Source organism: Salvelinus fontinalis, chromosome 26 (genome assembly GCF_029448725.1).
Source record: "Salvelinus fontinalis isolate EN_2023a chromosome 26, ASM2944872v1, whole genome shotgun sequence".
NCBI classification, from domain to species: Eukaryota; Metazoa; Chordata; class Actinopteri; order Salmoniformes; family Salmonidae; genus Salvelinus; species Salvelinus fontinalis.
The window spans coordinates 8,440,005-8,456,274 of NC_074690.1; the positions used below are offsets into that span (position 1 = coordinate 8,440,005).

At 42.2% G+C, this 16,270-nt stretch overlaps 1 protein-coding gene across 1 annotated transcript in view; it reads left to right on the forward strand.

Moving 5' to 3' along the window:
• The window catches only part of LOC129823610 (vimentin-like), a 33,316-nt gene that overhangs the window by 2,864 nt on the left and 14,182 nt on the right, over positions 1-16,270 (forward strand). Inside the window, exons 3-4 of the mRNA XM_055882468.1 lie at positions 11,522-11,617; positions 13,517-13,681. Coding sequence (XP_055738443.1) covers positions 11,522-11,617; positions 13,517-13,681 — 261 coding nt within the window. The remainder of the gene's footprint in view (positions 1-11,521; positions 11,618-13,516; positions 13,682-16,270) is intronic.

The following is a 16,270-nucleotide window of genomic DNA, read 5'->3' on the forward strand; positions in this document are numbered from 1 at the left end:
GTAAGGACTGTTATTCAATGTGTTTCTATTGGCTAATAGCAGTAAGGACTATCTGTTATTCAATGTGTTTCTATTGGCTAATAGCAGTAAGGACTATCTGTTATTCAATGTGTTTCTATTGGCTAATAGCAGTAAGGACTATCTGTTATTCAATGTGTTTCTATTGGCTAATAACAGTAAGGACTATCTGTTATTCAATGTGTTTCTATTGGCTAATAACAGTAAGGACTATCTGTTATTCAATGTGTTTCTATTGGCTAATAGTAGTAAGGACTATCTGTTATTCAATGTGTTTCTATTGGCTAACAGCAGTAAGGACTGTTATTCAATGTGTTTCTATTGGCTAATAGCAGTAAGGACTATCTGTTATTCAATGTGTTTCTATTGGCTAATAGCAGTAAGGACTGTTATTCAATGTGTTTCTATTGGCTAATAGCAGTAAGGACTATCTGTTATTCAATGTGTTTCTATTGGCTAATAGCAGTAAGGACTGTTATTCAATCTGTTTCTATTGGCTAATAGCAGTAAGGACTGTCTGTTATTCAATGTGTTTCTATTGGCTAATAGCAGTAAGGACTATCTGTTATTCAATGTGTTTCTATTGGCTAATAGCAGTAAGGACTATCTGTTATTCAATGTGTTTCTATTGGCTAATAGCAGTAAGGACTATCTGTTATTCAGTGTGTTTCTATTGGCTAATAACAGTAAGGACTGTCTGTTATTCAATGTGTTTCTATTGGCTAATAGCAGTAAGGACTGTTATTCAATGTGTTTCTATTGGCTAATGGCAGTAAGGACTATCTGTTATTCAATGTGTTTCTATTGGCTAATAGCAGTAAGGACTATCTGTTATTCAATGTGTTTCTATTGGCTAATAGCAGTAAGGACTATCTGTTATTCAATGTGTTTCTATTGGCTAATAACAGTAAGGACTGTCTGTTATTCAATGTGTTTCTATTGGCTAATAGCAGTAAGGACTGTTATTCAATGTGTTTCTATTGGCTAATGGCAGTAAGGACTATCTGTTATTCAATGTGTTTCTATTGGCTAATAGCAGTAAGGACTGTTATTCAATGTGTTTCTATTGGCTAATAGCAGTAAGGACTATCTGTTATTCAATGTGTTTCTATTGGCTAATAGCAGTAAGGACTGTTATTCAATGTGTTTCTATTGGCTAATAGCAGTAAGGACTATCTGTTAGTCAATGTGTTTCTATTGGCTAATAGCAGTAAGGACTGTTATTCAATGTGTTTCTATTGGCTAATAGCAGTAAGGACTGTCTGTTATTCAATGTGTTTCTATTGGCTAATAGCAGTAAGGACTATCTGTTATTCAATGTGTTTCTATTGGCTAATAGCAGTAAGGACTATCTGTTATTCAATGTGTTTCTATTGGCTAATAGCAGTAAGGACTATCTGTTATTCAATGTGTTTCTATTGGCTAATAGCAGTAAGGACTGTTATTCAATGTGTTTCTATTGGCTAATAGCAGTAAGGACTGTTATTTAATGTGTTTCTATTGGCTAATAGCAGTAAGGACTATCTGTTATTCAATGTGTTTCTATTGGCTAATAGCAGTAAGGACTGTTATTCAATGTGTTTCTATTGGCTAATAGCAGTAAGGACTGTTATTCAATGTGTTTCTATTGGCTAATAGCAGTAAGGACTATCTGTTATTCAATGTGTTTCTATTGGCTAATAGCAGTAAGGACTGTCTGTTATTCAATGTGTTTCTATTGGCTAATAGCAGTAAGGACTATCTGTTATTCAATGTGTTTCTATTGGCTAACAGCAGTAAGGACTGTCTGATGTTCCATGTGTTTCTATTGGCTAACAGCAGTAAGGACTGTTATTCAATGTGTTTCTATTGGCTAATAGCAGTAAGGACTGTTATTCAATGTGTTTCTATTGGCTAATAGCAGTAAGGACTATCTGTTATTCAATGTGTTTCTATTGGCTAACAGCAGTAAGGACTGTTATTCAATGTGTTTCTATTGGCTAATAGCAGTAAGGACTGTTATTCAATGTGTTTCTATTGGCTAATAGCAGTAAGGACTATCTGTTATTCAATGTGTTTCTATTGGCTAATAGCAGTAAGGACTATCTGTTATTCAGTGTGTTTCTATTGGCTAATAACAGTAAGGACTGTCTGTTATTCAATGTGTTTCTATTGGCTAATAGCAGTAAGGACTGTTATTCAATGTGTTTCTATTGGCTAATGGCAGTAAGGACTATCTGTTATTCAATGTGTTTCTATTGGCTAATAGCAGTAAGGACTGTTATTCAATGTGTTTCTATTGGCTAATGGCAGTAAGGACTATCTGTTATTTAATGTGTTTCTATTGGCTAATAGCAGTAAGGACTATCTGTTATTCAATGTGTTTCTATTGGCTAATAGCAGTAAGGACTGTTATTCAATGTGTTTCTATTGGCTAACAGCAGTAAGGACTGTTATTCAATGTGTTTCTATTGGCTAATAGCAGTAAGGACTGTCTGTTATTCAATGTGTTTCTATTGGCTAATAGCAGTAAGGACTATCTGTTATTCAATGTGTTTCTATTGGCTAATAGCAGTAAGGACTATCTGTTATTCAATGTGTTTCTATTGGCTAATAGCAGTAAGGACTATCTGTTATTCAATGTGTTTCTATTGGCTAATAGCAGTAAGGACTGTTATTCAATGTGTTTCTATTGGCTAATAGCAGTAAGGACTGTTATTTAATGTGTTTCTATTGGCTAATAGCAGTAAGGACTATCTGTTATTCAATGTGTTTCTATTGGCTAATAGCAGTAAGGACTGTTATTCAATGTGTTTCTATTGGCTAATAGCAGTAAGGACTGTTATTCAATGTGTTTCTATTGGCTAATAGCAGTAAGGACTATCTGTTATTCAATGTGTTTCTATTGGCTAATAGCAGTAAGGACTGTCTGTTATTCAATGTGTTTCTATTGGCTAATAGCAGTAAGTACTATCTGTTATTCAATGTGTTTCTATTGGCTAATAGCAGTAAGGACTGTTATTCAATGTGTTTCTATTGGCTAATAGCAGTAAGGACTATCTGTTATTCAATGTGTTTCTATTGGCTAATAGCAGTAAGGACTGTTATTCAATGTGTTTCTATTGGCTAATAGCAGTAAGGACTATCTGTTATTCAATGTGTTTCTATTGGCTAATAGCAGTAAGGACTATCTGTTATTCAATGTGTTTCTATTGGCTAATAGCAGTAAGGACTATCTGTTATTCAATGTGTTTCTATTGGCTAATAGCAGTAAGGACTGTTATTCAATGTGTTTCTATTGGCTAATAGCAGTAAGGACTGTTATTCAATGTGTTTCTATTGGCTAATAGCAGTAAGGACTGTTATTCAATGTGTTTCTATTGGCTAATAGCAGTAAGGACTGTTATTCAATGTGTTTCTATTGGCTAATAGCAGTAAGGACTGTCTGTTATTCAATGTGTTTCTATTGGCTAATAGAAGTAAGGACTGTCTGTTATTCAATGTGTTTCTATTGGCTAATAGAAGTAAGGACTGTCTGTTATTCAATGTGTTTCTATTGGCTACTAGCAGTAAGGACCATCTGTTATTCAATGTGTTTCTATTGGCTAATAGCAGTAAGGACTGTTATTCAATGTGTTTCTATTGGCTAATAGCAGTAAGGACTGTTATTCAATGTGTTTCTATTGGCTAATAGCAGTAAGGACTATCTGTTATTCAATGTGTTTCTATTGGCTAATAGCAGTAAGGACTGTTATTCAATGTGTTTCTATTGGCTAATAGCAGTAAGGACTATCTGTTATTCAATGTGTTTCTATTGGCTAATAGCAGTAAGGACTGTCTGTTATTCAATGTGTTTCTATTGGCTAATAGCAGTAAGGACTGCTATTCAATGTGTTTCTATTGGCTAATAGCAGTAAGGACTATCTGTTATTCAATGTGTTTCTATTGGCTAATAGCAGAAAGGACCATCTGTTATTCAATGTGTTTCTATTGGCTAATAGCAGTAAGGACTATCTGTTATTCAATGTGTTTCTATTGGCTAATAGCAGTAAGGACTGTTATTCAATGTGTTTCTATTGGCTAATAGCAGTAATGCCAAATTCAATGTTTCATCCAATAGCTCATTTTGGAGCCTTAGACTCGAGGATTTTAATATTTTTCATAATTCATAATCAAAATTATTATTTTTTATGCAGAAAATCTGGTGTTTCTATGTCAAGCGGTTTTGTTATATTTCAGTCTTCTGTGATGTATATAAAGTGTAATTAATATTGGGATACAAAATCAACATTTCATACATTTCAACTCCATATCTGACGTGGTTACAGGTGTCTTCTTTCTTTAGGCCCATAACCACGTGTGTGAGGTGGATACTTTTGTTTCAAAGTAGATTTGTTTAAGACTACCCAGAATCCCTCTGTGTGACCCTGATTTAGCCCACTGCAGTAAAATGTTATTAAAGGCCCTGATTGTTTAAATTCTAACATTAGATTATTTAAATATGTCAAACAAATCTGCTAACTTCTTTTTGTTTTCAAATCAAATCAAATTGTATTATTCACGTGCGCTGAATAGAACAGGTGTAGTAGACCTCACAGTGAAATGCTGAATACAACAGGTGTAGTAGACCTTACAGTGAAATGCTGAATACAACAGGTGTAGTAGACCTCACAGTGAAATGCTGAATACAACAGGTGTAGTAGACCTCACAGTGAAATGCTGAATACAACAGGTGTAGTAGACCTTACAGTGAAATGCTGAATACAACAGGTGTAGTAGACCTCACAGTGAAATGCTGAATACAACAGGTGTAGTAGACCTCACAGTGAAATGCTGAATACAACAGGTGTAGTAGACCTCACAGTGAAATGCTGAATACAACAGGTGTAGTAGACCTTACAGTGAAATGCTGAATACAACAGGTGTAGTAGACCTCACAGTGAAATGCTGAATACAACAGGTGTAGTAGACCTCACAGTGAAATGCTGAATACAACAGGTGTAGTAGACCTCACAGTGAAATGCTGAATACAACAGGTGTAGTAGACCTTACAGTGAAATGCTGAATACAACAGGTGTAGTAGACCTTACAGTGAAATGCTGAATACAACAGGTGTAGTAGACCTCACAGTGAAATGCTGAATACAACAGGTGTAGTAGACCTCACAGTGAAATGCTGAATACAACAGGTGTAGACCTTACAGTTAAATGCTGAATACAACAGGTGTAGTAGACCTCACAGTGAAATGCTGAATACAACAGGTGTAGTAGACCTCACAGTGAAATGCTGAATACAACAGGTGTAGTAGACCTCACAGTGAAATGCTGAATACAACAGGTGTAGTAGACCTCACAGTGAAATGCTGAATACAACAGGTGTAGTAGACCTTACAGTGAAATGCTGAATACAACAGGTGTAGTAGACCTCACAGTGAAATGCTGAATACAACAGGTGTAGTAGACCTCACAGTGAAATGCTGAATACAACAGGTGTAGTAGACCTTACAGTGAAATGCTGAATACAACAGGTGTAGTAGACCTCACAGTGAAATGCTGAATACAACAGGTGTAGTAGACCTCACAGTGAAATGCTGAATACAACAGGTGTAGTAGACCTCACAGTGAAATGCTGAATACAACAGGTGTAGTAGACCTCACAGTGAAATGCTGAATACAACAGGTGTAGTAGACCTTACAGTGAAATGCTGAATACAACAGGTGTAGTAGACCTCACAGTGAAATGCTGAATACAACAGGTGTAGTAGACCTCACAGTGAAATGCTGAATACAACAGGTGTAGTAGACCTCACAGTGAAATGCTGAATACAACAGGTGTAGTAGACCTTACAGTGAAATGCTGAATACAACAGGTGTAGTAGTCCTCACAGTGAAATGCTGAATACAACAGGTGTAGTAGACCTTACAGTGTAGTAGACCTTACAGTGAAATGCTGAATACAACAGGTGTAGTAGACCTTACAGTGAAATGCTGAATACAACAGGTGTAGTAGACCTCACAGTGAAATGCTGAATACAACAGGTGTAGTAGACCTCACAGTGAAATGCTGAATACAACAGGTGTAGTAGACCTCACAGTGAAATGCTGAATACAACAGGTGTAGTAGACCTCACAGTGAAATGCTGAATACAACAGGTGTAGTAGACCTCACAGTGAAATGCTGAATACAACAGGTGTAGTAGACCTTACAGTGAAATGCTGAATACAACAGGTGTAGTAGACCTTACAGTGAAATGCTGAATACAACAGGTGTAGACCTCACAGTGAAATGCTGAATACAACAGGTGTAGTAGACCTTACAGTGAAATGCTGAATACAACAGGTGTAGTAGACCTCACAGTGAAATGCTGAATACAACAGGTGTAGTAGACCTCACAGTGAAATGCTGAATACAACAGGTGTAGTAGACCTCACAGTGAAATGCTGAATACAACAGGTGTAGTAGACCTCACAGTGAAATGCTGAATACAACAGGTGTAGTAGACCTTACAGTGAAATGCTGAATACAACAGGTGTAGTAGACCTCACAGTGAACTGCTGAATACAACAGGTGTAGTAGACCTCACAGTGAAATGCTGAATACAACAGGTGTAGTAGCCCTTACAGTGAAATGCTGAATACAACAGGTGTAATAGACCTCACAGTGAAATGCTGAATACAACAGGTGTAGTAGACCTCACAGTGAAATGCTGAATACAACAGGTGTAGTAGACCTTACAGTGAAATGCTGAATACAACAGGTGTAGTAGACCTTACTGTGAAATGCTGAATACAACAGGTGTAGTAGACCTCACAGTGAAATGCTGAATACAACAGGTGTAGTAGACCTCACAGTGAAATGCTGAATACAACAGGTGTAGTAGACCTTACAGTGAAATGCTGAATACAACAGGTGTAGTAGACCTTACTGTGAAATGCTTACTAACGAGCCCCTAACCGACAGTGCAGTTTAAAAAAAATACGGATAAGAATACGAGATAAAAGTAACAAGTAAATAAAGAGGAGCAGTAAAAAATAACAATAAATACAGGGGGTGCCGGCACAGAGTCAATGTGCGGGGGCACCTGTTAGTTGAGGTAGTATGTACAGTGGGGCAAAAAAGTATTTAGTCAGCCACCAATTGTGCAAGTTCTCCCACTTAAAAAGATGAGAGAGGCCTGTAATTTTCATCATAGGTACACTTCAACTATGACAGACAAAATGAGAAAAAAAATCCAGAAAATCACATTGTAGGATTTTTAATGAATTTATTTGCAAATTATGGTGGAAAATAAGTATTTGGTCAATAACAAAAGTTTATCTCAATACTTTGTTATATACCCTTTGTTGGCAATGACAGAGGTCAAACGTTTTCTGTAAATCTTCACAAGGTTTTCACACACTGTTGCTGGTATTTTGGCCCATTCCTCCATGCAGATCTCCTCTAGAGCAGTGATGTTTTGGGGCTGTTGCTGGGCAACGCGGACTTTCAACTCCCTCCAAAGATTTTCTATGGGGTTGAGATCTGGAGACTGGCTAGGCCACTCCAGGACCTTGAAATGCTTCTTACGAAGCCACTCCTTCATCGCCCGGGCGGTGTGTTTGGGATCATTGTCATGCTGAAAGACCCAGCCACGTTTCATCTTCAATGCCCTTGCTGATGGTAGGCTTTGTTACTTTGGTCCCAGCTCTCTGCAGGTCATTCACTAGGTCCCCCCGTGTGGTTCTGGAATTTTTGCTCACCGTTCTTGTGATCATTTTGACCCCACGGGGTGAGATCTTGCTTGGAGCCCCAGATCGAGGGAGATTATCAGTGCTATTGTATGTCTTCCATTTCCTAATAATTGCTCCCACAGTTGATTTCTACAAACCAAGTTGCTTACCTATTGCAGATTCAGTCTTCCCAGCCTGGTGCAGGTCTACAATTTTGTTTCTGGTGTCCTTTGACAGCTCTTTGCTCTTGGCCATAGTGGAGTTTGGAGTGTGACTGTTTGAGGTTGTGGAAAGGTGTCTTTTATACTGATAACAAGTTCAAACAGGTGCCATTAATACAGGTAACGAGTGGAGGACAAAGGAGCCTCTTAAAGAAGAAGTTACAGGTATGTGAGAGCCAGAAATCTTGCTTGTTTGTAGGTGACCAAATACTTATTTTCCACCATAATTTGCTAAAAAATTAATTAAAAATCCTACAATGTGATTTTCTGGATTTTTTTTTTCTCATTTTGTCTGTCATAGTTGAAGTGTACCTGTGAAAATTACAGGCCTCTCTCATCTTTTTAAGTGGGAGAACTTGCACAATTGGTGGCTGACTAAATACTTTTTTGCCCCACTGTACATGTAGGTAGAGTTAATTAAAGTGACTATGCATAAATGACAACAGAGAGTGGCAGTGATGTGGAGAAGGGGGGGAGCAATGTGAATAGTCTGGGTAGCCATTTGACTAGTTCAGGAGTCTTATGGCTTGGGGGTAGAAGCTGTTTAGAAGCCTCTTGGACCTAGACTTGGCGCTCCAGTACCGCTTGCCGTGTGGTAGCAGAGAGAACAGTCTGTGACTAGGGTGGCTGGAGTCTTGACAATTTTTAGGTCCTTTCTCTGACACCGCCTGGTATAGAGGTTCTGGATGGCAGGAAGCTTGGTGATGTACTGGTCCGTTCGCACTACCCTCTGTAGTGCCTTGCAGTCGGAGGCCCGAGCAGTTGCCATACCAGGCAGTGAGGCAACCAGTCAGGATGCTCTCTATGATGCAGCTGTAGAACTTTTTGACGATCTGAGGACCCATGCCAAATCTTTTCAGTCTCCTGAAGGGGAATAGGTTTTATCGTGCAATGATAGTTTGTTGATGATGTCGACACCAAGGAACTTGAAGCTCTCAACCTGCTCCACTACAGACCCGTCAATGAGAATGGGGGCGTACTCTGTCCTCTTTTTCCTGTAGTCCACAATCATCTCCTTTGTCTTGATCACGTTAAGGGAGAGGTTGTTGTCCTGGCACCTCACGGCCAGGTCTCTGACCTCCCAATAGGCTGTCTCGTTGTTGTCGGTGATCAGGCCTACCACTGTTGTGTCGTCTGCACATTTAATGATGGTGTTGGAGTCATGCCTGGCCGTGTAGTCATGAGTGAACAGGGAGTACAGGAGGGGGTTGATTCATAGCACTATTGGATGCTCCAGGGCTAATTTCATCAACGTTTGCATTTTGACATGTTTTGTTAGATTTAGAACATTAAACAACATTTATAAAGCAAACACATTTTCCCTCCAGCACAGAAAATACTTCAATTGTTTAAGCAGAACCGTGATTATAATATGTTTTTCGGAATACTGACCAGAAAAACGATCTTAAGAGGGTTAACCATCACTGATGGAGTTGACAGATACTCAAAACAAACATTTTGGCTCTAAAAAAACATTAGTAAAATATGGAATTTTTTAAATCTAAACATCGACAATAAAAACAGCCATTCTATCACTCTGACAGAGTTGATGTTTTACGTTGACAAAAATTTCATTTTTCTTCCTCATTCAGCTGGTATAGACAGTAGCAATGTAGTTTCTCCTTGGGTGCTTTATGACTTGTCGTGGTCATTTCCTGTATTACTAAATGAGGAGAGTTTACAAACCACACACAACTCAGAGTTATATTTAAACTTCATCTTTAATCAAATGAGCTTCACCATAGCCCTTTGACTCTCAGATCAATTCAGTGTCTATAAATAAATTCTGAGAGTGCCTATAAGAGAATACAAAGATCTTTTATAGCCAAGATACACCCCTCTCAACTTTCAAGACGAACCACAGATCTCAGGAACTCCACAAAGGGCCTTTTACTTGAGAGAGGAGTATCCCATAGCCAGATAGCATTAGCTATACATTATCGTTCAGTTTGGTCTCTAAGACGAGGTTCTAATCTCGTTCTTGGTACTTCATAGTACCAAAACATTACCTCATCCAATGGCATATATCAATTGTCAACTTTAGATTCTCCCATCTCAAGAACACCCCCTCCTCTCCCCACTCCTGGACAAGCTCACTGAGGGGAGTGACTTCTAGGTCATATACTATCTCAAGATTAGTGCAACATCAGAGGGGACATACAATGGTTCCAGACACTGCCATACTCCTCCCCCAATGAGAAAAGGAGGGAGTGACTGGCTTGCAGACATTGTGGAGATAACTAACTGGTTCCCCATTAATCACGCCATCCCTTCACATGGTTTAGGAATAGTTACAGACACATTCACATATGAAGACAATGTTCCATTCTGTTCTCTTCCCTTTCTGATATTCTGCATAGCACCAGGGACATGTGGTAGATAAGCCTGACCTCTCCCCTCTCTGGGCCCCAAGTGACTGAGCCCCAGCTGAGAAGGGATAACTGCAACTGTCAACAGTATAGTCCAAAGGGAGACATTCTAATGACAAGTATCCCACATAAGCATATTATGTAAATAAAACATCTTATTTATCTATGTTACCCAACTAATTCTGATTCAGCTACGACAGACTCCAAATGAAATGTCCATGTTCTATTTTAATCTATCAGGCAGGTGCAGGTGACGGGTCATGGTTGTAACCATGGTGATTATTGTTTGTTTACATCTATCAACAGTAGAGAACATTCCAGACCATGAGTGGTCTTGTTGCACTAGATGTAATGAGGACATGAATAAGGAGTCCTGATGGTATAGCTGCCCCTGCTCATTCCTGATCCATTTAGGACATTTGCCTGTATTCACATTTTAAGTTCAAATAATGCATCAAAATCCATAAAAATAGATGTTCCTGCCGGACAAGGATTATACCGTCATTCCAGATTCCCTGAGCTAACTTCCTGCCAGTCTACACCTTTTACCATGAGGCTGAGAGAGAAATGTTCAAGCTGTTTTAAAGCTCATTTACTGTCATTCTAAACACATGCTATCTAGGGGTCCCGATCTCCGGGTGGACCCAACAGGCCAGGTCCTGCTCTGCCAGCCACCCATCCAGACCTGCTGTAGAGATGGCTGCTGCAGAGCTTCTGAGCCATACCACCCATGTATTTATCATGGGGTCTACCACTGCAGACCTGGCTCAGGCCCTCAGCCTGCTGTAGAGATGGCTGGCTCTAGGTGACTGGCTGTTGGCTTCTGTAGGAGACTGTTAGTTCGGCTGGCTGACCAGGCCTCTATTTTGGCAGCAGTGGGAGAGGTCTGTTGGCTTCTGTAGGAGACTCTGTCAGTACGGCTGGCTGACCAGGCCTCTATTTTGGCAGCAGTGGGAGAAGTCTTTTGGCTGCTGTAGGAGACAAATGGAGCAGAGGGGAGGATAGCAGGGCACTAGAGTTCTGTCTGGAGGAGGGAGGGAGGGATGGGGGACCGGCCAGGGTTATCAGAGTGAGACACAATGTGACCCGTCTGGCTCTGGTAGTCTCTCGGTCAGTTACAGAAAGAGAGGCGAGAGAGAAATAATTAGCTTCATGAGGACATTTCTGTCTTGACCTATGAAGAAAATGTGTGTGTGGTTATCACTGTTCATCGTGTTGTATTCAGGATGTGGACAACGCAGCTCTGTCTCGTCTGGACCTGGAGAGGAAGGTGGAATCGCTTCAGGAGGAGATCAACTTCCTGAAGAAACTACACGATGAGGTCAGAACACACACATACCCATGCACACACACACACACAACAACACTGACACACCCACACACTATCTCACACACCCTCCCTCTTCTTTGACCCCTGACCTCTAACCCCAGAGGGATATCCTACGAAACATGCTACATCTACTCTGGGTTATCTAAAGCTAATCAGCTTTAGATAGCTTCACATTCCAGCTCAGACTTTATCCGTACTACGGCGGTGGAAATTGCTCGTCTGCCTGCAGCTTACTCTAGCGGGCTTGTAAATGTATTGAGTGTGTCGCACCTGGCTAGTTGAATGCCGAACACGTCATTGAGTCATGAGAGTGGCAGTGGTGAAACATCAATCCATGGTTCGAGTCATTGTTAGGGCTGTTATGGTGAACGTATTACCACCACACCTGCGGTCACGAGTCATGATGGCAGTCAAATTCCACCTGACCGTTTAGTCGCGGTAATTAGGCTTCTCCAAGCTCTGATGCTGCTGCTGGTCAGATAGTAGTCTACCAAACTTGCTACCTGCCTGGGACTCAGCACTCTATTGTCCCTGTAATCACTCTGACATCAATGCAAATGTAATGGAACATCTAATCAAACACTAATTGAGAGCCCATGAGCTCATGTTGCGAAACATTTCTATAGGCTATGCAATTGCGGGAGAAAACCGAGTGATGGCCTCTACTAAAAAGAGGAGGATCCCATCAGCTTTCTATAGGCTAGGCCTACTATGTTTATTTCTCAACTTTCCTAATACGAAGCACATTGCTTCGTTTACCTGGCTGGCATGAAAATGAACCACGGGAATAGCATCTTCCACTCGCTATTTATGTGCATAGAAGACAGCCTTCCTTTTTTATGTATATTTAACTAGGCAAGTCAGTTAAGAATAAATTCTTATTTTCATCATATCATGTTTCTTTAGACCTGTCTACAATAAATAATGGATTTATTGTGATGGTGTAGGCTATATCACATGGATTTATTAGACTTTTTAAAATGTAGATGTTCCAAAGGCCTGCAGGAAGCCGGGAGATTCTAAACGTGTTTATGTTAATTAACGGTCAATTACCGTGAGCAGTTATTTGCTTGATACCGGCTGACAAAATTGAATGACCGCCACAGCCCTAGTCAGTGCCACATATATTTGTACCGAAATCAAAAAATATTATCTTGCAAATTCAGCAGGTTATGGTGTGAAATAGGCTTCAAGACGTACCATTTTTATTTTTGTTACTTATCGTTAATGCCGTCTTTGGTGTGCTTATCAATCGACCTTCCCCTCCTATCGATAAAATACATGTTATTCAGTCATACAAAAGTTTTACAATTCCAGAAGTTTCAAATTCTGTGATTACTAAATAATGTGGTAGGTATTTTAATATTACATTTTTTTACACACAACATTTGATTCATCAAATATTTCATTTGTCGTCTTCCTCAAATAAAGGGGATGATGACACAATATTTGCAAGAGGGAATCTGATTTCATTGGTCTTCAACTCGTGGCTCAGTCATTTCATTCAGGGTAAGTGAAGTTAGCTGTGAGTTAGCTTTCCCCGGAGCAGGTTCGTTCTGAAGGATTCGTTGCCATAGAAATTTACCTGGCTTAAAGCTGGGCCACATTCCAATGACTGTCTATCCCGAGATGAACTCAGAGTTAACCAAAGTTACCTCGCTAACTCTTCTAACCTAATTCATAGGATCTCTTTCTAACCCCTGTCTGTGGGAGCTGCAGTCTCAGGTGCAGCTGACCCCTCTCTGACCCCTGACTCCTGTCTGTAGGAGCTGTTGGAGCTGCAGTCTCAGGTGCTGACCCCTCTCTGACCCCTGTCTCCTGTCTGTAGGAGCTGTTGGAGCTGCAGTCTCAGGTGCTGACCCCTCTCTGACCTCTGACCCCTGTCTGTAGGAGCTGTTGGAGCTGCAGTCTCAGGTGCAGGTGTCGCAGCAGGTGCAGATGGACATTGATGTGGTGAAGCCAGACCTGACGGGCGCTCTCCGGGACGTCCGCTCTCAGTACGAGAACCTGGCCTCCAAGAACATGCAGGAGTCAGACGACTGGTACAAGTCCAAGGTAGGCTGCACCCTATACCCTACACCCCATACCCTACAGGAGTCTTTAGACTGGTACAAGTCCAAGGTAGGCTGCACCCTATACCCTACACCCCATACCCTACAGGAGTCTTTAGACTGGTACAAGTCCAAGGTAGGCTGCACCCTATACCCTACACCCCATACCCTACAGGAGTCTTTAGACTGGTACAAGTCCAAGGTAGGCTGCACCCTATACCCTACACCCCATACCCTACAGGAGTCTTTAGACTGGTACAAGTCCAAGGTAGGCTGCACCCTATACCCTATATCCTACAGCAGTAGTCCCCTAACCCATATTAATCCATTTCATGTGTCGGAAGGTAGGTGCACTTGTTTCAGCAGCCCTAGTGCCGGGAAGACAACGTGTTCCCATTTTGAACCATTTCATGTGTCTGGATGTAGAACTCCGACCTACCCGGCAGGCCCAGAGAGCAAATCAAGTGCACCTATAGGACTAGCGCAGGCCAGTCAGATCAGATCACGTGTCTGCAGTTTCCACGCTCCATAGACGGAAAAAGAAGCCTTGAACACACAGCAAAGTTGATACTGAGAGATTTCAAAACATTTAGAACCATGACTAGAGAGAGACTCAAGGAATACAGCACAGACCTGCTGCTTATATGAGTGACTTCATGTTTACGTTGTTACTCAGCTCTGTCAACACTTTGTATTCAACACTTCTAGAAGCCAGACATGCCTTCTCCCTACTAATGGAGGCTGGTCTTTCTTTACTTCGAGGAATATTCCACTTTATCTGGACATCGGAGTAACAACATGAATTGGTGCATGGGGCAGAAATAATGCAGTGTGACTTGAGTTTTGCCATCAGCTGGAAGACTGTCCCCTTTTCTCAACAGAGGGAAGGGAGGGAGGGAGGGGGGAGGGAGGGAGTGGGGGCGAAGGCAGGGATGGCAGAGGGAGGGAGGGAGGGAGGGAGGGCAGACGGAGGGAGAGAGGGAGAGCAGAGGGAGGGAGGGAGGGAGGGCAGAGGGAGGGAGAGAGGGAGAGCAGAGGGAGGGAGGGAGGGAGGGAGGGAGGGAGGGAGGGAGGGAGGGCAGAGGGAGGGAGGGAGGGAGGGAGGGAGGGAGGGAGGGAGGGAGAGCAGAGGGAGGGAGGGAGGGAGGGAGGGAGGGAGGGAGGGAGGGAGAGCGGAGGGAGGGAGGGAGGGAGGGAGGGAGGGAGGGAGGGAGGGAGAGCAGAGGGAGTGAGGGAGGGAGGGAGGGAGAGCCTCACCGCACCGCTGCAGGAGTTATTGTCTGCCCCCTATACCCTACACCCTGCAGGAGTTACTGTCTGCCCCCTATACCCTACACCCTGCAGGAGTTACTGTCTGCCCCCTACACCCTGCACCCTGCAGGAGTTACTGTCTGCACCCTACACCCTGCAGGAGTTACTGTCTACACCCTATACCCTACACCCTGCAGGAGTTACTGTCTGCCCCCTATACCCTGCAGGTGTTACTGTCTGCACCCTACACCCTGCAGGAGTTACTGTCTGCACCCTACACCCTGCAGGAGTTACTGTCTGCACCCTACACCCTGCAGGAGTTACTGTCTGCCCCCTATACCCTGCAGGAGTTACTGTCTGCCCCCTACACCCTGCAGGAGTTACTGTCTGCCCCCTATACCCTGCAGGAGTTACTGTCTGCCCCCTATACCCTGCAGGAGTTACTGTCTGCCCCCTATACCCTGCAGGAGTTACTGTCTGCCCCCTATACCCTGCAGGAGTTACTGTCTGCACCCTACACCCTTGTAACGGCGGTCCTCCTCCTCTTCGCCCGAAAAGGGAGGAGTATTGATCGAACCAAGGCGCAGTGGAGTTTGAACACATATTTATTTTACGAAAACACGAACTTAACTAAACTAACAAAAACAACAAACGGTGTAGACAGACCTAGACGACGAACTTACATGAAACAAGAAGAACGCACGAATAGGGAACAGACTACATAAACCGAACAAACCGTAAACAGTCCCGTATGGTGTAAACATATACACAGACACGGAAGACAATCACCCACAACGAACACTGTGACAACGCCTACCTAAATATGACTCTTAATTAGAGGAACGCCAAACACCTGCCTCTAATTAAGAGCCATACCAGGCAACCCAAAACCAACACAGAAACAGAAAACATAGAATGCCCACCCAACCTCACGTCCTGACCAACTAACACACAGAACAAACTAACAGAAATAGGTCAGGAACGTGACAACCCTGCAGGAGTTACTGTCTGCCCCCTACACCCTGCAGGAGTTACTGTCTACACCCTATACCCTACACCCTGCAGGAGTTACTGTCTACACCCTACACCCTGCAGGAGTTACTGTCTACACCCTATACCCTACAGGAGTTACTGTCTACACCCTATACCCTACACCCTGCAGGAGTTACTGTCTACACCCTACACCCTGCAGGAGTTACTGTCTACACCCTATACCCTACACCCTGCAGGAGTTACTGTCTACACCCTACACCCTGCAGGAGTTACTGTCTACACCCTATACCCTACACCCTGCAGGAGTTACTGTCTACACCCTACACCCTGCAGGAGTTACTGTCTACAC